This window comes from Haliotis rubra, unplaced genomic scaffold (assembly GCF_003918875.1).
Source record: "Haliotis rubra isolate DU_JTF1 unplaced genomic scaffold, ASM391887v1 Scf147, whole genome shotgun sequence".
In the NCBI taxonomy this organism is placed as follows: domain Eukaryota; kingdom Metazoa; phylum Mollusca; class Gastropoda; order Lepetellida; family Haliotidae; genus Haliotis; species Haliotis rubra.
Window position 1 is genome coordinate 708,283 of NW_025765414.1, and position 21,756 is coordinate 730,038.

At 41.8% G+C, this 21,756-nt stretch overlaps 1 protein-coding gene across 2 annotated transcripts in view; it reads right to left on the reverse strand.

The window, feature by feature from the left end:
* The window catches only part of LOC124269744 (protein GPR107-like), a 35,466-nt gene extending 24,442 nt beyond the window's left edge, over positions 1-11,024 (reverse strand). For both annotated transcript variants that reach the window (XM_046704772.1, XM_046704771.1), the window contains exons 1-3: positions 10,905-11,024; positions 7,973-8,090; positions 1,629-1,682 (exon numbers count right to left, since the gene is read on the reverse strand). In XM_046704772.1, the coding sequence (XP_046560728.1) occupies positions 1,629-1,682; positions 7,973-8,089 (171 nt within the window). In that variant the 5' untranslated portion in view covers position 8,090; positions 10,905-11,024. The remainder of the gene's footprint in view (positions 1-1,628; positions 1,683-7,972; positions 8,091-10,904) is intronic.
* Positions 11,025-21,756: the final 10,732 nt, after the last annotated feature.

A 21,756-nucleotide genomic window follows, 5' to 3' on the forward strand; every position in this document is an offset into this window, starting at 1 on the left:
ACAGTAGTTTTTGCTTGTATTAGCGTGATCACTTCATTCTGACCATGCCGATGGTCCATACAAAAAAGAATGATAGTAGGCCAGGGCTCCAGATAATTTTTCAACATCAGGAGTACGTACTCCTTATTTTTTCAATGCAGGAGTACTGGAAAAACATAAGAGTACATTTAGAGTACTGAATGGAATTTAATGGCGGATCAGTAATCTTGTGTTTTGTTTCATATATGCACCACAACATTGCTACTCTTGTGTAAACAGGTCAATAAACAATAAAACAGTACTTTTTCAGATAAATACGTCTGTAAATGATTGTAAGACCGTACACACTGCTGTTGTGCGTATCTGCTACATTTTCTAAATTATTTCCTACCGTATCGTGCTTATGTTTATCCGTACATACGCCGATACGGCCCTTATCTGGAGCCCTGGTAGGCTTAATGATTGTGTTATCAGTGTCTAGTTTAAGTCTGGGCTAGTACAAGCAGCCGCACATACACATACACGCGCATGCACGTCGTCATATGAGCGAAATATTCTTAAGCACGACGTTAAACCCAATTTCACCTCACTTCTAATTCATATGATTTGGTTGGTTGTTGTGTAACGCCACACTCAGCAGTTTTCTAGGTATACAGGGGTGGTCTGCAAATAATCGATTCTGGACCACACAATCCAGTGATCAACACCATGAGCATCAGTTTACCCATCTAGGATACAATGACATGTGTCAACCGAGTCAGTGCACCTGACTACCCAATTCCCGTTTGTCGCCTCTTATCACAAGCATGGGTATCTGAAGATCAATTCTAACCCAGATCTTCAGGGATTCTCACTCATATGAAAGTACGAAAGAGCACCTGAATGACATCCCCATAGACATAAACACATGACAAAGGACAGAATTGAATCACCCCTTTGAGCCTGTATGGCCTAATTTCATTGGCCATGTAGGAGGTGGGGTGGTCCAGCGGATAAAGTGTTCGCTCATCACTACCACACTGTGGTTTTGGTGGTTTTGGTACTAAACATAGCCCAGATCTGTCATCTTACTTGTAGGCTACTGGGTTAGATATGTCCAGACATGTGATGATTGGGGTTTGAATTGGTCTCAGCAACCAAGGCTTGTTGTAAGAGGTAAGTAACTGGACGGTTGGTCAGACACACTGACTTGGTTGAGACGTCACTGTATCCGAACTGCACAGATTGATGCTCATACAGTTGATCACTAGATTGTCTGGTCCAGACACCATTATTTGCAGACCACCCCCAAAGAGCTGGAATATTGCTGAGTGTGGAGTTAAATAACACACAAACAAAACACTGCACGTCACTGTATCCGAACTGCACAGATTGATGCTCATACAGTTGATCACTGGATTGTCTGGTCCAGATACCATTATTTGCAGACCACCCCCAAATAGCTGGAATATTGCTGAGTGTGGAGTTAAATAACACACAAACAAAACACTGCACGTCACTGTATCCGAACTGCACAGATTGATGCTCATACAGTTGATCACTAGATTGTCTGGTCCAGACACCATTATTTGCAGACCAACCCCAAATAGCTGGAATATTGCTGAGTGTGGAGTTAAATAACACACAAACACGACACTGCAGATACTTACAATGTATGATGAGACCTCTTTTGTTTTGCTCTTGTCCAGAGTGAAACCAAATACCTGAAATAGATCAGAACAAACATCACAGGTAACCATTTGCAACTGGGGCAGGTTTTCACCCACAATATGCAGATCGATAATCAGTGCTCAGTAATCAATCAATAATCGATTGTAATCATAAATCCCCACAAAACTCACGTGGGCAGTAATGGGACACAATAGTAACACTGTGTAAACAAAACAGGCACCGATTAATACCATAATGAAGACGATCAAAGATACTTCCTGTTGAGACGCACAGGTGCATGTTGTTTACATCGCAGTTTTACGAGTCAGGAAACTACATCAGTTGTTTATGTCTTGACTTAAGAAACAAAACAATAAGAAACTTTACTTTTTCTAGTATATTTTGATGTTTCATTTCTTATGCACATCGATTAGACTCCATAGTCTGCTGAGCTCATCGATAAATCATCTGATGGTATTTGTACATGTTCAAAGGACACAATGTGTTGTGGCTATTCTTAGGGCTGTGTTTTGGCAAATAAATTGTATTGTATGACAGTAAGTGACACTAATTGTACATGTCGATCCTATTTTCTAAATTATTAGTCCCTAAAAATATGTTATAGGTTCTGATAACAGCTATTAGGTTTCATAGTCAGGGGATTTTATTTTCTTGTTTTATATATATATTAATAGCATTACAGTATATAATTTTTTGATTAAAATTGATATTTTATACTTATCCTGACTCATACATAATTGCTTGTCTCCTTTTTCTTGCGAATGATAGTGGAACACTTGAATCCCCTTTTGAAGCTCCCTTCAAAACAGCGGACGTAAAATCACTCACCCAGTGTTATCTCCCTTTAGATGTCTTGGCGGGAAAATGCATCACATGACCCAACATGCTCTTCACTCTCTCCTGAATTATGCGCCCGACACCTGGATTACAGGGAATCCAGAGTGCCACGAGGGGAGGTTGGGAGGGCTTACTTCATGAGTCAGGATAAGAATAAATATCAATTGTAATAAAATAATTACATATTTTTTCCTTATCCTGGCTCATGCTTAATTGCTTGTAGAATCCAACGGAATTGGTGGTGGGTCAAGCCACTCTGGATTCCATGCTGATTTACGTCCTGTATACCCCCCCTGAGGGAACTTCTTGTAGTACTATGCTGATCCTTCCTTCCAGCTTCCTCTGATGAGTTTGGGGGGACCACAGCTTGTCATATTTATCTGGACCCGCTTCTCCTGACAGTAAATGTGGATTTATACGACTCCATGTCTTGTTTCTCGCATCAAGTGGAGAAGCGACCCTTCATCATATACGAGTAAGACCTTACAAGTATAGGGTCTGTCACTCATGCTAGCCTATCTTAGATGTGCGCCATGGACACTAAGCTCTAACTCTTCCGAGTGCCGGCTTATACAAGTCATGTGATAAAGGATGAGATTCATCTCAGTGTCTTTGAGGAACCATCAATTGTTCTGCTACAACAAGAGGCCCAAACTGGTGGATACCGGAGACATCCTCGGTAGCAATGTCTCTGAGGTAGTGGTTGGCAAACACCGTCTCCGACTTCCAATAGCAGCCCTCCATTATTGTCGAGATGGAGCAGTTTCCATGTAGAGCGAGTGTCGACGCCAGTCCTCTGACTTCATGAGGATTGGAGGCTCGTGTCTTGCTGCTTTATAGGCTCTCAATATGACGGCTCTCATCCATATTGATATTGTTGTACGTGAGATTTCTTTAGGTGTCTCAGTAGATATAGGGATGAAAAGGCGCTTGAATTTTCGTCTCCTCATCTTCAACCTTTGTAGGTAAACTTTTAATGCTCTAACTGGACATAAGGGACTGAGAAAGTGCTGGGATGTGGAATTGCCTGTCTGGCTGACTGGGCAATTGGTTCTTTGCTATGAAATCCCATGTCAATCCCAGATGTATGATATTGTGATGTGCATCAAATCGAATTCATTCAAAGTCCAGAGCATATATTTCTGACATCCGTGCTGCTGTTGCCAAGGCGACCAGGAACAGAGTTTTATGTGTTAAAAACTCATAAGATGTCCTTTCTAGTGGTTCGTAAGCATCACTGGTGAGATGCTGTAAGACTACGTTGAGATCCAAAGCACACGCTTTGAATTTCTTTTGTTGGTCTTCCAACTTAAAAGAGTGTAGTAGAGCTAGTATCTCTGGTACTTTAGTCAGTTTCACACCCGTCTTCATGGTGATAACTGTACTGAGGGCCGCTAGGTATGTAGATAGTGTTGAACCTTTTAACCGCCTTGTTTGTCTTAGATGACAAAGGTATTCCGCCACTTGAGGATGTGTTGCTTTCATTGCCGTGAAGCCCTTCCTTAAAGCGTATTTCTCAAAACTCTGCCACTTGTTGTCGTACAAGCTGCGGGTTGATCTACGTAGAGCTAATGTGACTGCGTTCGCTGCTCTGGCGGAGTATCCTCTTTTCTTCAAGCAAGTTTTGATACGTTCCATGCGTGTAGTTGGAATACTGTTGGATTCCCGTGTACTTGCTTGGTGTGCGGATGAATTAGTAGGTTCGGCCACTCTGGAAGTTGTAGGGTTGGATTTCTGAGTTCTTGTGAGGATGGTAAACCACACCCTTGCTGGCGAGTAGGGGCTGACCAAAACCAGTTGCAGGTTCTTGCGTCTGCTTGACCAAAACCAGTTGCAGTTGTTTTCTTCATCCATTCCGTCGGGGATGGTTGTGTTGGACGAGATAGGGCTCCTATCCTCTGTATGATAGGGCGTCTGCTATCACATTCTTGGCTCCGGGAATGTGACATGCTTTCACGTCGATGTTCAAATTGTCTATTATGCTGAATAGATGAAAGCTGAGATCTAGAAGATTCCTTGACCTTGTTGATCCTTGTTTGTTGACGTAGAACGCCACTGTGGAGTTGTCTGTATGGATCATCAGTTGTGCGTTCCTTAGTATGCTGGACCAGTGTAGTAAGGCGTTCATGACTGCTTTCATCTCGAGCATGTTGATGTGCAGACTTTGCTCCTGATTCGACCATTTCCCTGCTGCCACTTCGTTGTCGAGGTGGGCTCCCCATCCTTGAAGTGATGCATCTATGTAGAGATGAGTGTTGTACTCAGGCTCTGATAAGTAGGTTCCTCCGCAAACATTTGACTTCCGAGTCCACCATAGGAGATATGGTTTCAGTCCGTCCGGTAGTCCAGACTGTCTAGATGAGCATTCACAAACACTTGTAGTGGGCGCCAGTTGTAGTCTTCCTCTGCGTGTCATGTGTTGTGCTGACGTGAGGAGACCAAGTAGGCTCTGCCAAGTAGGCTCTTGAATCCCGTCGTCCAGGTAAAACGCACTGCGTAGACCTCGATGATGTAGATAAGTGAGTTGACACTCGAGTAAACAACCAGGCGGCCGACGATATTCCAAGTGGTAAAACCTTCCATTGGAAGTGACGTCCGTTGAAGAGGAATTGTAGGTATTTCCTTGAGTCCGGATGTATCGGGATGTGAAGATACGCATCCTGTAGATCTATGCTGGCGAGGTAGTCTAATGGACGTATGAGTTGTCGCAGTTGAGGTAGATGTATCTATCTGAACTTTGCGGGACTGCGTAGATAATCTTGGTTGAATTTCCTCATGTTGTATATAAGTCGGATCTTTTCCCCGGAATTTTTCTTTGGTACTAAGAAGATTGGGGAGTAAAAAACGGGCGTGACGAACTCCTGTTTTATTTCTTCGATCGCCTCCTTCTCGAGTAGAGTTGTGATGGCGTCGAGTAATTTCTCCCTCTGGTCGGCAGCATAGTTGTGGGCCAGAGAGTTGCTTGTCAATGGTGGTACTGCTTGTAGTTGTATCTTGTATCCTCTGCGTAGGATCTGGGATACGTAGTCGTCCTGAAGAATTCCCCAATTCTTTCAGTAGCGTTGTAGACGTCCACCCACTGTTGAAGGTTGTATGGGAATGGCTGGGGGTGGAAGACTCCAGTCGTTCCAAACCCGTCCTTCAGCGTCTAAAGTTCCTGGCACCTCTGGAAGCCCTGGCTCTTCCGGGGTTACCTCTGGGAGCTCCGGTTGGGCGACAAAAAGAATCCTTGCATCCTCTGGAGCTGCCGTATTTCTTTCCCTGGCTCTTTGTATTCCTGTAAACTTCGACTTGCCGGAGTAGCGTTGCGAGGTCTGACGGATAACACTGGCTAGTGTGTCGATGGACTTGATCATCATTACCTCCCTTGACTCTTTCGTTACTTCCTAGGCCACGTCCTCAATTTACCCGCGAAGATAGATGTTGCTGACCACGGAGCTCTGTATAGTGACTTGGTGAAGCGTTCAATCCAAGTACAGGAAGACAGCAATCCTTGTCTTCTCAAGAGCGACAGGCCCGCTGATGTGGATGCCTGATATTCAGACATGAACTGATGATCCTTTCTTCTGGGTTAGCAGTGCCGAGTAGATCATTCTATCTTCTTCCGAGGTCGAGTTCCTAAACTTCGCGATGAGGGTTTCATTGATGGCTCTTGACCTGACTAGGCCAAAGAAGGTACGTCTGGTAGTTGTGTCTAGTTGTGCCAACTTTTTATCTTCCACTTTATAAGTCCTAGCTCGGGAGTCGTTGATGATCTTGTAGTTCTCATCTATCTCTGGGGCCTTCGTGAAGGGTTCCATGTGGTGAGAGAATTTCTTGGCGTTGAATGGTGGGACGCTCTGACTCTGGAACTTCGTTGCCTTCCTGTGCTGAGGTTTTCCTGGTACATCTGCGACAGGATCGATGGGTGGAAGAGTAAGTGTATCTAAGTCCTCGTTAGACATCCTGTAAGTGAATGTTTCATTATCTTCTTTAGAAGGTGATGCAAGTTCTAATCCATTTGCCATCCAAAACTTGATCTCTGTATCGGAAAATATGATTCCACCATCATCTTCAGATTTAGAAGATTCTTGTTCTGGAGATGGTTGCCATTATGTCTCTTTCCGGCATGGAGATCTGCGTGGAGACCTTCGTGGAGACCCGCGTGGACACCTACGTGGGAGACCTGCGCGAAGGCGATAAATTCGGAAAAGGATCCTCCCTGAAGTCTTGAGACGTATCTCTGTGCCTTCGTGAAGGTGTAGATTCTTTTCTATGGTGCCTGCGTGCAGGCTCCAGATGGCTGTCCATAGTTGAGGAGGATGATCTGCGATGTTCCGGTGAACGTCTGGTCTCTTCTCCTTCGTGAAGGCTCCTCTGGTGAAGATGTCCTGGTACAACATAGAGTGTGTGATCCTGCTACTTCAGGGATGAGGATGGGTGGCTCATCATATAGGTCTACTTCATCTGCCGGGATGATCTCTGTAGCGACAGACCTTGTCTTAAGCGCTGCCCCATGTGAAGACTTCGCTGGAGTCTTGTTAGTAGACGACTTCTTCTTCTGAGAAGATGATGCCCTAGTCTTCTTCGACTGCGATGAGGTTATAGTTGATGTAGACGACCTCTTCTTGGAGCCGGAGCTGCCATCAGTCACAGCGACATGCTCCGCAGACGCAGCCGGTAAACCATTGGAATGGTGAATGTCAGCAGACAACAACAAACGGTTATCAACGCAATCATTTGGTTTAGACATGACTTGTGAAAGTCGTCTAGACCTGTCCTTGGCACGCCTAAGAATGGAATATAAATAATTATTAAATTCAAATTCAGATAAATGCTGACAAAGTTGACAGCGTAAGCTGGAAGAACATGGAGAAGTACAATTAGGACAATAAATGCGGATCAGCATCCGACAACCGGTATCTGCAACGACTGCAAGTTTTCATCAAATGTAAACAAGATGAAAAAACATGTCAACAACATGAATAAAACAGATAATTTGGACAAAATTTCAAACCATATTGTTGGTAGATCAATCCTAAAAGCTGTATACAGCTAATTTAGTAGCAAAGGCCTAAAAATTAAAGGATATAACGCTGTATAGGGGACCAAGGCGCTCTCACAACTGTCCTCTAGGGCGAAGAAGGAGAGAGTGTTGGGTCATGTGACGCGTTTTTCCCGCCAAAACATCTAAAGGGAGATAACACTGGGTGAGTAATTTTATGTCCGCTTTTTTGAAGGGAGCTTCAAAAGGGGATTCAAGTGTTCCACTATCATTTGCAAGAAGGAGACAAGCAATTAAGCATGAGTCCGGATAAGGAAAAATATGTCGTTTTATCATTGAATAATGAAGGAAAACATTTGTTGGGAATTAAACCCGGGTCTTCTGCGTGATGAGCAAATGCCTTAACCACAAGTCTTGCCCACGGCCCCCTCTAGAAAGAGACAAAACAATGAAGAAATTTGATGCATTATGTCATTGATAGAGAAAACAACAGTAGCTTACAGGAGTCGTTGATGGTCCAGACAGAATCTTGTAGGAAAATGCTGTGATCTTCACGTCCAGTGTTCCCTTCTGGAGAAAACCAAATGTGCTGAAGCGTGAACTGTCTCCGGGAATCATTCTGAAAATGAGCCAATAAAACTGTAGCATCAAATTCACGTCACTACACATGTATAAAACATCCTGGAAACTTTTAGACATCTGCTGGTCTTTATATGTAATAAGATAAGGGCTACAATGAGTGAGTGATTTAGTTTTACTCCGCTGTTGCAATATTCCAGTAACATCACGGTGGACGACACCAGAAATGGGCTTCACACATTGTACCCATGTGGGGAATCAAACCTGGGACTTTGGCGAGACAAGAAAACGCTTTAACCACTAGGCTACCCCACTGCTCCTATAAGGGTCCAGTAAAGTATTGAAATGATGTAGTGTATGGTGAGTGAGTGAGTTTAGTTTTACGCCGCACTCAGCAATATCCCAGCTATATGGCGTCGGTCTGAAATAATCGAGTCTGGACGAGACAATCCAGTGATCAACAGCATGAGCATCGATCTGCGCAATTGGGAACCGATGACATTTGTCAACCAAGTCAGCAAAACTGACCACCCGATCCCGTTAGTCGCCTCTTACAACAAGCATAGTCGCCATTTATGGCAAGCACATGGGTTGATGAAGACCTATTCTACCCTGGATCTTCACGAGTCTGTAGTGTATGGTCAGATAATTACTCCAGAGTCTGGAGGGAAACAGTGGTCATGTGGACAGTGGTCATGGCAGATGAGTGAAATAACAGACACAGATAACTATCCACCGGCTGGCTGTCCGGATGTGGTATTTTGGTTTTTCTGCAACCGTGCACTACATGTGTACTGGACACACATTTGTGTGTTGTGTAAATCTCTGCTAAAAGAAGCAACCAAAACCTTCGAATTGTTAGCATGACAGTGAAATGACTGGGCTACATCCACACTGTTGCATTACATGTTAATTTATCTCGGTGCCTGAAGGTTATGGAAATAAATGGAAAGGGTTGAATAGGTCATGACATTATGAATGGTTACTGGAAAACATGCTGTCTCTTGATTTCAGTCTACAGACTCTTTATGATCCTGTTTGAGAGGCATTCTAGAAATTGTAAGCAATAGGAATGACAAGTCTTTACGGATGATCAACTTCTTTATTGTCAAACGTTTCGGTATAGATACTTATACCATTTTCAAGCTCAAAGTTTAGAAGAAAAATGAGCTGACATAATTATGCTTGTAATGTTAGATTTATTGTTGATATATTCCTCAAAAATTGACTTGCACCTGGTGCAAGTAAGACAAATACCTAGGTTGCACTTTGTAATATTGGGTTGCACCAATGCAAGTAACAAAGCACTAAATCGAGCCCTGCATGGATATTATGAAAGGTTACTGGTAAACATGGTGTCTCTTGATTTCAATCTATGGACGCTTAATGATCCTGATGCCATGTGGAACATTTATCCCATTTGATAATCAGTGAGTGAGTGAATTTAGTTTACACCACACTCAGCAATATTCGAGATATATGACTGTGGTCTGTAAATAATCGAGTCTGGACCAGACAAGTCAGTGTCAACAGCATAAGCATCGATCTATGCAATTGGGATACGATGACATGTGTCAACCAAGTCATCAAGTCTGACCACCTGATCCCATTAGTTGCCTTTTACGCCAAAACATTGGTTGCTGAACATCAATGCTAACCCGGATCTTCATGGTTTCCGTAATCAAACATTTATCAGGTGATTTGGTGACAGAAGAGGGTTGTAGGGAACATTGTTAGGACTGGTGATGCTACAAGGGGGAGTTGGCTTTTGAATCATAACTGAACAAACATACATTTGAAGTGGCTTAAGTGCAAGTTCCAGAACAGTTTCAAGTAGCTAAATTGTTCGACATCGGACAAATCTGTACAATGAGGAAAGCTAAATGGAGATACAACTTCTTATTATTAATGTAAGCAGTGTTTAGAGTAGATGCCGTTATCAAGCAAGCTTTTAACATCTATACTGAAATGAAGCTTACATTAATAACAAAGAATTGATATATCCCTGGATCCCTATCCTTTTGTTCATAACACCAACTTCTAAATGCCCCTCAAAGAAGTTATCAAATATGTTAATAAACTCCCAACATTGCTGGGCTTACTCAGTGACAATTCGTAAAGAGATGCAAGATAGACTTGATGACCCAGCAACTGTCTGACATCATGGAGCATTGTTTCGCCTTTGTTTTTTGTGAGAAAAACTTTCACAAATTACATCATACGGTATTGTGACATGTTTGCAAGATTGAAGTGCTGAATTCTATATACAGTGCCATAAAAGGAAGTGTTCCAGTGTAAATTTGATTGCACTGGTCAATACCATTACATAAAATGGCAAAATTGCAAGGCACATAAGAATGATAAAGGAAGATAATTTAACCTGCCATTTTTCACAGTGCCTTTAACACGTATGACAATGGCACAGGTTCTAAACCTGCCACCAGCCTCCTGGTTTGACAACCCATATGTTTAAAGCTTCTGTTCAGAAATCGATGACAGAAAATTGCCTAGCAAAAGACACAAGAACATACTCAAATATAAACTCGACTTGAGAACTGAAAAATGTTTCTATGGTGACGTCATTTTGTGGACAATTTTGCAACAAGTGAGCGACACTTGTCTAACAGCATCGGGCCATGGCCAACTATCTGTAAATATCTAAAACATAAACAAATTCAAATTCAATATGATATGTAATCCTGAAGTGGTCCACGTGTAAAAATATATGCAATAATTTGATGACAACATATCGCTCCAAGCCTAAGTCAACCTGTTTACAATCGTTTCGGTTGAATTTCCACCGCGAAAACGCAATTGATCGTACAGACATGCTTTAGAAAATGTAAACAATTACCACAAGGTCATATTTCAGTATTTTTCCGTAACACAAACTCAAAGAGATGACCAAAACGAGCAGCTTTTTCATTTCGAGTCTGACTATCTTCGTCTTATGCTCCATGTTGGAACATATGACGTTTCCGGTCTGGACGATTCGTTACAAATGATTCAACTGGCTGACAATGTCGCCATTGACCAATCAGAAAGTCGCTTACAACGGTGTTAAATATTCGCTTCAAAATTGTGAATCTTACCTGAAATATATGCATATGGTATCTTTTTGTATGTTTTCGTAATAGTTACTAAGTATACGCTAATAACAACCGCCTCATAACATTGAATATCAGTCAACGTGCGTTTGTAATTATGCATACTCATATCGTATTTACGAATACGGATTTATCTATTATTTGAATTTTTGTAAATAATTTTTATAAATATCATGCATGTTTGTTGTAAAATGTCGTTTGCCAGTTTTGGACTTTTTATCATATGAGCAAACCAGTGTATGAATTAATTTTGAAAAGTCACTGGTCAGAAGGGCTAGTTAAATAAAAATGTCGCTAGCCCACAAAATTTTACATCAATGTCAAAATGCACATCGGACAGAATCGGTGTGATGTTAAACGTTACATATTTGTATTGTACAGGGCCTCCTTTCACAAACACTAAGGTGGTCGTAAGTCACTAAGGTAACCTTAGTGCGATGTTAAAGAATGGGAGTTAAGGTTAACCTTAGTAATTGCTTCGTGAAAGGAGGCCCTGGTTCCTAACATCTTTTGCGCAACGCTATTAACATTTTATGTATAAAAATCTTCATGCGACAAGAGATAATAAATACCATGAAACTTTTGCGGACCGACTTTTAACACCTTATTAATTCACATCATCATGTTAATCTATGTGCATTAAATAAAGAACAAATTTAGCTGGCCAGTCGGGATAGCTTTAACAAGATATACTCCTGGAATCCAATAAAGGAACACATGAAAATCCAAGTGTTCCTTTATTTTATTTTATTTTTATTTATTTATTTATTTATTTATTTTTTATTTTTATTTTTTTTATTGTTCCCAATGTGATGAGTACAAAAACATGATGAGTACAAGCATATAGAGGAATATGTGCACATACAAGCTAGTGGGCTCAAAAGCGATATAAGTGTTCCTTTATTCATTCCCAGAATTTCACCCACAGTGCAATACATACCTTGTGAAGAAACCTGGAAAAGAATAAAGGGACACTTGTACTTTCATGTGTTCCCTTATTCGATTCCATGAGTATATATTACTGGCCCGATTCACAACCAGCTAGCATTTGGCTAGAGGGGCCAGTAGCTATTTCGAATGTTGGAGCAAACCCTACCCATTTTATCAGACTGTAAGGAATCAAGACAGCCCCCGTGGCTGTTTCCCTCCTAACTGTCAAAACAAAAAAATTGAATTAAGAACTGACGTCTATGAACAAAATCGCATTTTAAAAGTGTGAATTTATCACAATTAAAAAACATATGACTTCTCTCCACTTTTTTAGAAATGTATATATACAGTAGTATCTGTCTAAATTACAGACTGGCCTGGGACCGACTCATTTGTCCGGATTGTAAAGCAGTTCGCATAAGACAACTTTTGTCCGTTACTGTAAACACTGCCACGATGAGTTTCCTCCCTTTGTTAAAGACACCCAACAACTTGAATCGTTTTTTTGTTTAATTTATACTCAATATATTATTTATAAATATACTCTCCCAAAAAAGAAACGCTTCGTGAAAATAGCAATTTCACGTAGCAATGAATTAAAACGTGATTCATTTTACAAAAGGTTTTGCTCTGTTTATGAGTCCTATGGTGTTTATGTTTTGAAACATCACAACAAAACGCACCATCCGTAAAATACCCCTATTTAACAGCATGATTTTCAATTTCGGCGTGTAGTGTCACAGAATACACAATTCACATGCAATGCACGTGAAAGTTGGGGATCAGATAGTCTCAATGATTGGTATAAAAGGTTAATCGCTGTCTGTCGATTAATCACTGTATTTGGAATATTGTTGACGAACGCAAAATGCCACGTCTAAGTGAAGCCAACCGTCATATCGCCATTGGTTTGCTTGAAGCTGACCAGTCTCAACGTGCAGTTGCCCGACGCATGAATGTTCACCAAAGCACCATTTCACGGCTCTGGGGGAGGTATCGCCGGCAGAATGCGGTAGCAGATGCCCCTCGTAGTGGGCGACCTCGAGCGACCACTGCGGCGCAGGATCGCTACATCCGGGTACATCACCTGCGTCATCGAACAGCTACGGCGACCAGTACCGCTCGACAAATATCCGGATTGAGGAGGCTTTCTGCACAGACCGTCAGGAACAGGTTGAGAGAGGCTGGTTTACGTGCCAGAAGACCTTATTTTGGCCCTGTGCTTCGATATATAATATATACTCTCATTGGAAAAAGTCTGTTAACATGAAATTCTTCTGCCTCTGTAAATTTCCACGTAATACAATGTTGTCAGTCATTAGCAATTCGGAGCAGAAGTAACGGAAATGTTTATTCAACGGACTGTTATTTTAGTCACCTGCGACCGGATTAAAAGCATTGTTCTCATAGCAAGTTGATTGTTGGGACTGTTATTTTAGTCAGCTACAACCGGATTACAAAGAATTGTTCTCATAGCAAGTTGATTGTCGGGACTGTTATTTTAGTCAGCTACGTCCGGATTACAAAGAATTGTTCTCATAGCAAGTTGATTGTCGGGACTGTTATTTTAGTCTGTAATCCGTAATTGAGAGAGTCCGGATAAAGCACTCTTTAATGATAAATTAAAAACAATTTTGCCGGGACTCAGAGAGTAGTCCGGATTATGGAGAGAAGCGGATTACACAGAATCCGGATTTGACAGATTCCACTGTACCCCGGTAAACATAGCCTTGCTCCAAGGCTGAACTGAAGGCTAAGCCCATGTATGTACAGTAATTTTATCCGTTCAAGAGGCAAGTCTAGTTAAGCGGACAGTACACATCTAAGGACGCTAGTCTGTTGGAGAGATATTTTTATTTTTAGAAATTATCATTTAAACTATTAATTATTACCTTAGAGACTTGAGTAAGTAGGTTAAACCGTGTCGGTTGACATGACTGCATTGTCGTAAATCTCATCGGTTCCAAATTGCGTAGATCGATGCTCATGCTGTTGATCAATGGATTGTCTGGCAGACACGATTATTTACAGACCGCCGCCATATAGCTGGACTATTGCTGAGCGCGGCGTGAAACTAAACTCACTCACTCAGTCACCTGCGGTTCTATCCCACGTTGCAGACTGTTACACCATAAGTGGTAAACAAATCCTGCTAGGTTTACCTCTTCATGTTATGGAATCTTCCTGTTTTACGCTGCTTTTTGTAAATATTCCAGCAATATCACGGCGGGGGAATCGAACTCGGGTCTTCGGCGTGACGGTGACACTTTATCCATCAGGCTCCTCCCACTGTCCCTTCCTATACTATAACAAAATCACATATGTGTCACATACCAATCACATATCACTATATGGAACAAGGGCAGTGGGGGTAGCCTAGTGGTTAAAGCATTCACTCGTCACACCGAAGACCCCGGTTCGATTCCCAACATAGGTGCAATGTACGGAGCTTGATGCTTCCTAAACGTGGCATCAATCGGCGAAGCGGGCGTTGTAGCTCACAACTACCTCTACGGCGACATGAGATCGCCGGAATATTGCTGAGTGCGTCGTGAAACTCAACTCACTCACTTACTCATTCACTCATCTATAGTCCGTTTGTCTCAAAATTGGACCGATGAATTGCAATCTAACTCGACAACTCATAAACATAAAATACTCAATGAAACACTGATCGTTATTAAAACGTCAGACCAACTCTGTGAGTTTTTTGCAGAATTTATATCCTAAAAATAAAAAAGTTGTTTAACAAACTATCATTAAAGTTGTTTAACAAACTATCATTAAAATATTGACTTTTACGAGGGAGGAGTGCAGAGAAAGGGACAGCCAGGTGTGCGAGAAAGGATGGAGACGGCACAGCACAGGTTAATGAATCAATAACTTTGTGGGCACTTGTGCACGTGCTTCTCGAACACCTGGCTGTCCCTTTCTCTGCACTCCTCCCTCGTAACAAATAGTGAACTGTGTCAAAATTTTAATGATAGTTTGTTAAACAACTTTTTTAATTTTAGGAGATAAATTCTGCAAACAAATCACAGAGTTGGTCTGGTGTTTTGATTATGATTAGCTTTTCATTGAGTATTATATGTTTATTAGTTCTCGAGTTACATTGCAATTCATCGGTCCGCTTTTGAGCCAAACGGACTATAGCTGGCACTAGCAGTCGGTGCCGGTGTGTTGATGATATGCGAACAAATCTAAACACGTAACATGACACGTTTTATGGATAACAACATCAGGTGATATGAAGGAGCAAGAATTAGCTCTTAAATGTCGTGTAAAGAATAAAAAAGAAGTTGTTATCCAAAAAATGTGTCATGTATTCATGTCCGTCCAACTTCTAAATGCCTTTCAAAAACTTTAAACACGTGCACGTAATGTTCATTTCAACAAAACTTAAAAATATCAACACGGTATTCATGCTCACTGACTTGATCGATGCATATCATCGTATCCCAACTGCGAAGATGGATGTCACATAATGTCATTCACTGGATTGTCTGGTCCAGACCCGAGTATTTACAGACCGCCCTCATGTAACTTGAATATTGCTGTGCGCGGCGTTAAACAACAAACAAACAAATCCCCCTCCTCCCCATCACATCAAGTTGTAGCCTTGCTCCAAGACTGAACTGAATTCTGAGTCCATGGATGTGTAGTAATTCTATCCTTTAAAGAGGCAAGTCTAGATACGCGGACAGCATAAGCACGCTAGTCTGTTATTTATATTTTGTAGAAATTATCTTTTAAACTATTAATTATTACCTTAAAGAGTTGTGCAAGTCTAACCAAGTGGTCACATCGTTATATTCCTCCTAGACCAAATATACAGATAGTATCAAGATCAGGTAATATGATACACCCCGTCAGTCTCACAGTCCCTGAACCACGTTATTTTCCCTGCTGCCTAGCCCTTCCTCTAAAGCCCCAAATGAAGCAAGTCTAGATTTCCCCAGGATCAGGTTCTGAATTTCCCATCTAATTAGGGCTTCTTAATTTAAATGGGTTTATTTGTTACTATCAAAATTATACAATTCAGAGACTAAGCATTACTCTATGATACACCCAGCCTTAGCGCGCACACTGTGGTCAGGCTCGTATTCCAATTGCGTAGATCGATGCTCATGATGTTGATCCCCGGATAGTCTGGTCCAGACTCGATTATTTACAGACCGCCACCATATAGCTAGAATATTGCTGAGTGCGGCGTAAAACTAAACTCACTCACTCACCTACACTGCATGTCTTGACCAGTGGTTGTCTCCCTTCATTAGACCAGGGGGTATATATGCATGTGAGCACAGCGGCAAGGTGAGGTTGGTTTGCTCAGACAAAGTGTGGAACAGAGTTGAGAGAGACGAGTAGTTATAGTTACATGAGGTCACTCTCCCTTTATCGCTCTTTGGCGTTTCCTCCGAAGGCGGGGCGGTGGGGTAGCCTAGTGGTTAAAGCGTTGGCTCGTCACGCCGAAGACCCGGGTTCGAATTCCCACATGGGTACAATGTGTGAAGCCCATTTCTGGTGTCCCCCGCCGTGATACTGCTGGAATATTGCTAAAAGCGGCGTAAAACCAAACTCAGTCAGTCAGTCAGTCCGTCCTCCGAAGGCTTAATAGACTAACATTTAGTCTCTGAATATAAAGAATTATTATACTGAGTTATCCAATCGAAAACACCCACAACGAGCGTACCACTATATATATACGCACGAATATAGCGTGAGAATTTCATGAACTGACCTAACCGAGATCCGGGTTATCCAGTCAAATACAACCTAAGCAGAACATCACGTATGATACAGGCGTGCTGTGCAGATATTCTTAGTCGACATCTGCTTTCGGCCACGTGTACTTTACATGTTTATGGTGAATATTTTCGCCGTTCACATGCTTGGTACAAGACAGTTATACATCACATATTCTTTATGAAGTACAGGAAACATCGGCTAGAACTTTATCAGGGGAACATCGAAGTTTAGTTCGGTATAACCGAAGTTCGTTATACGCATTTAAAATGAAATATACATGAAGAGGCACGGAGTTAGTTATATGCATTTAAATTAAATATACATCAAGTGGCAAGCGCCAAAAAACCCCACTTCGTTATATCCGACAGTTCGTTATAGTCGTGTTCGTTATAAACATAGTTTACTGTGTAGTAATATAGATATTGTTTTCACAAAGACATTTGTGCTTAACCGCCACTATTGTGAATATGCTTAACCGCCAGATTGTTGTGCTTAACCGCCATATTGTCGTGCTTAACCACCATAATGTAGTGCTTAACCGCCATATTGTTGTGCTTAACCGCCACTATTGTAGAGATTAGCCACCATATTGTTGTGCTTAACCGCCAGATTGATGTGCTTAACCGCCATATTGTCGTGCTTAACCACCATAATGTAGTGCTTAACCGCCATATTGTCGTGCTTAACCGCCATATTGTTGTTCTTAACCGCCACTATTGTTGTGCTTAATCACCATGTTGTTGTGCTTAACCACCATATTGTTGTTCTTAACCGCCACTATTGTTGTGCTTAATCACCATGTTGTTGTGCTTAACCGCAACTATTGTTGTGCTTAATCACCATGTTGTTGTGCTTAACCGCCATATTGTTGTTCTTAACCGCCACTATTGTTGTGCTTAATCACCATGTTGTCGTGCTTAACCGCAACTATTGTTGTGCTTAATCACCATGTTGTCGTGCTTAACCGCCATATTGTTGTTCTTAACCGCCACTATTGTTGTGCTTAATCACCATGTTGTTGTTCTTAACCGCCACTATTGTTGTGCTTAATCACCATGTTGTTGTTCTTAACCACCATATTGTTGTTCTTAACCGCCACTATTGTTGTGCTTAATCACCATGTTGTTGTGCTTAACCGCAACTATTGTTGTGCTTAATCACCATGTTGTTGTGCTTAACCGCCATATTGTTGTTCTTAACCGCCACTATTGTTGTGCTTAATCACCATGTTGTCGTGCTTAACCGCCATATTGTTGTTCTTAACCGCCACTATTGTTGTGCTTAATCACCATGTTGTTGTTCTTAACCGCCACTATTGTTGTTGTGCTTAATCTTAACCGCCATATTGTTGTTGTGCTTAACCGCACCAATATTTGTTGTTCTTAACCGCCACTATTGTTGTGCTTAATCACCATGTTGTTGTTCACTTATGTTAACCGCCACCTATTGTTGTTCTTAACCGCCATATTGTTGTGCTTACACCATGTTGTTGTGCTTAACCGCCATATTGTTGTTCTTAACCGCCACTATTGTTGTTCTTAACCGCCACTATTGTTGTGCTTAATCACCATGTTGTTGTGCTTAACCGCCACTATTGTTGTGCTTAATCACCCGCCACTATGTTGTCGTGCTTAACCGCCACTATTGTTGTTCTTAACCGCCACTATTGTTGTGCTTAATCACCATGTTGTTGTGCTTAACCGCCATATTGTTGTTCTTAACCGCCACTATTGTTGTGCTTAATCACCATGTTGTTGTGCTTAACCGCCACTATTGTTGTGCTTAATCACCATGTTGTTGTGCTTAACCGCCATATTGTTGTTCTTAACCGCCACTATTGTTGTGCTTAATCACCATGTTGTTGTGCTTAACCGCAACTATTGTAGTGATTAGCCACCGTATTGTTGTGCTTAAGCGCCATATTGTTGTGCTTATCCACCATAATGTAGTGCTTAACCGCCATATTGTTGTTCTTAACCGCCACTATTGTAGAGATTAGCCACCATATTGTTGTGATTAACCGCCATGTTGTTGTGCTTAACCACCATACTGTCGTGCTTACCGCCACTGTTGTAGTGATTAGCCACCATAATGTAGTGCTTAACCACCATATTGTTCTGTTTAACAGCCACTATTGTAGTGATTAGCCACCATATTGTTGTGCTTAACGCCACTACTGTTGTGCTTTACCGCCACTATTGTAGTGATTAGCCACCCTATTGTTGTGCTTAACGCCACTACTGTTGTGCTTAACGCCACTACTGTTGTGCTTAACCGCCATATTGTTGTGCTTAACCGTCATATTGTTGTGCTTAACCGCCACTATTTATACAAAGACCAGGAACAAAGGAGTGACAGAAGACTCCACGGAAACAGTTGGCACTTCACACAAAGGTGTGGTGTGGGAATATCTTGATGGGTATTCACTATCTAACACACCTCTAGGCACTACCATTAATATGCTATTTTCATTGAAGACTTCCAGATTATGTATCTGTTTGTTACCATACCTAATAGTGGGTGCATTAATTCGGGCTTTGCTCCCATACTTGCGACAGACACGCTGTGATATAACCGGAATAATGTTACAAGCAATGTTAAACCTTATTATTAAGTGAGTGAGTATGGTTTTACGCCGCCTCTAGCATTCCAGCAATATCAAGGCGGGGGACACACGAAATGCATGGGTTATTATTAAGTTTCATATTTCGGATTACACTTAGTAAAGCAAAACATTTAGTACTCATCCGGGATTCGAATATACACGAAAAAATAAACACAACTTATTAATAATCTTCCTATGTTTTCTACAAAATGTAAATTATCGACTCTGGACCAGACAAACCAGTGACACACATCATAAGCATTGGTCTACGAAACTGGGATACGATGACATACAATAAACGCGTCAACATTGATCTTCACAAGGAAGACAAACATGGATTGCTGAAGATCAATTCTAACCCGGACCTTCACAAGGCGAGACAAGCATGGATTGCTGAAGATCAATTCTAACCCGGACCTTCACAAGGGGAGACAAGCATGGATTGCTGAAGATCAATTCTAACCCGGACCTCCATGACGGGAGACAAGCATTGGATCCTGAAGACCCGCATTGATCTTCACGGGTCCAGTCGTACTGAGTTCAATGATTTTGGATTGACTTGAACAAATTACAACGAACGTTTTCGGACATCAACGGTTATTTATAACCGATGAAACAATCTGCTAGACATTTGACCCAATTACACACTGTCGAAACGTGTTATTCGCGCAATTAAAATACTGCAATTTATTGTGTTTTTCGTGAGACACATCTTTCAGATGGCATCACACTTCAGATGTGACGCAAGTGACACCATGTTGCAAGACGTGGCTGGTAAAACGGGGGTTGTTCAATTTTCAGGTGGATATTGAATGTAAGAGGCTGAAAGTTGTATCTCTAACAACCCCCCATGTTTACCTCCAATTTCTAAACGAAGAAGGGGTAGCCTAGTGGTTAAAGTGTTCGCTCATCACGCTGAAGACCCGGGTTCGATTCCCCACATGGGTACGATGTGTGAAGCCCATTTCTGGTGTCCCCCGACGTGATATTGCTGGAATGTTGCTAAAAGCGGCGTAAAACTAAACTCACCCACTCTATTTGAAGAAGATTCTACACAGTATTACAGTATTCCAGCTCAAAGACAACAACGAATTAATTTGAAACTTCACGTTTTTATAATAATTTGACAATGCAAGATTTCTAGCTGATGTCCTAGCTGTCCTCGCCCATAGCCGAATATCGCGCACTCATCCCATTTATTGAAAAGTATGCTAATTACGTTGAAGTATTCAAATACTACAACCTCGTCATTTGATAACTTGTCTTCTGCAAATTGGCAATAACCTGGTTTCCGATAGAAATGAAAGCGTTTCGTGCACACCGCTTTCAATTCAAAGGCTGTGAAGGACTTACTACACGCACGCACGCACGCACGCACGCACACAGGCACACACACTCTCTCACACACACACACACACACTTGTCAGATGTCCACAAACACACACGTCACACACACACAAGTCACATGTCCACAAACACACACACGTCACACACGTATGTCACATGTCCACAAACACACACACGCCACATGTCAACAAACACACACACGTCACATGTCCACACACACACACACACGTCACATAGACACATGTCAACAAACACACAGACATGTCACATGTCCACAAACACACACACGGTCACACAGACACATGTCACATGTTCACAAACACACACGTCACACACATGTCCACAAACACACACACACACGTCCACACACAAGTCACATGTCCTAACACACGTCCCACGTCCACACACACAATGTCACATGCCCACACAGACATGTCACATGTCCTAACACACGTCCCACGTCCACACACACACACGTCACATGCCTACACAGACATGTCACATGACCTAACACACGTCCCACGTCCACACACACAATGTCACACGTACACACACAGCCTCACACGCCCACACACAATGTCACATGCACACACCCACGTCACGTGTCCACACCCACCCACGTCACACGTTCACTAACACACCGCACAAGTCCACATACATATGTCACATGTCCACACACACACATAATACGGTTGTAAAGAACTCAAATAAACCGCATATTTTTGATCGTTATAACCGAATTTAGTTATATTTCGACTCAAATACATCAAGTGTCCGGGACCAGAAAACAGTTCTTTATATCCGTCAATTCGTTGTATGCGTAGTTTACTGTTTACCCATACTCATTGTATCACCCTCTGGATTTATACGTATTGGTGTAATGATTCAATAATAAAATAACGGTAAAGGAGGTCAGTTTAGATCCTGTCGCTCTGGTTATTATCTGAGATAACACACAATGACGACCC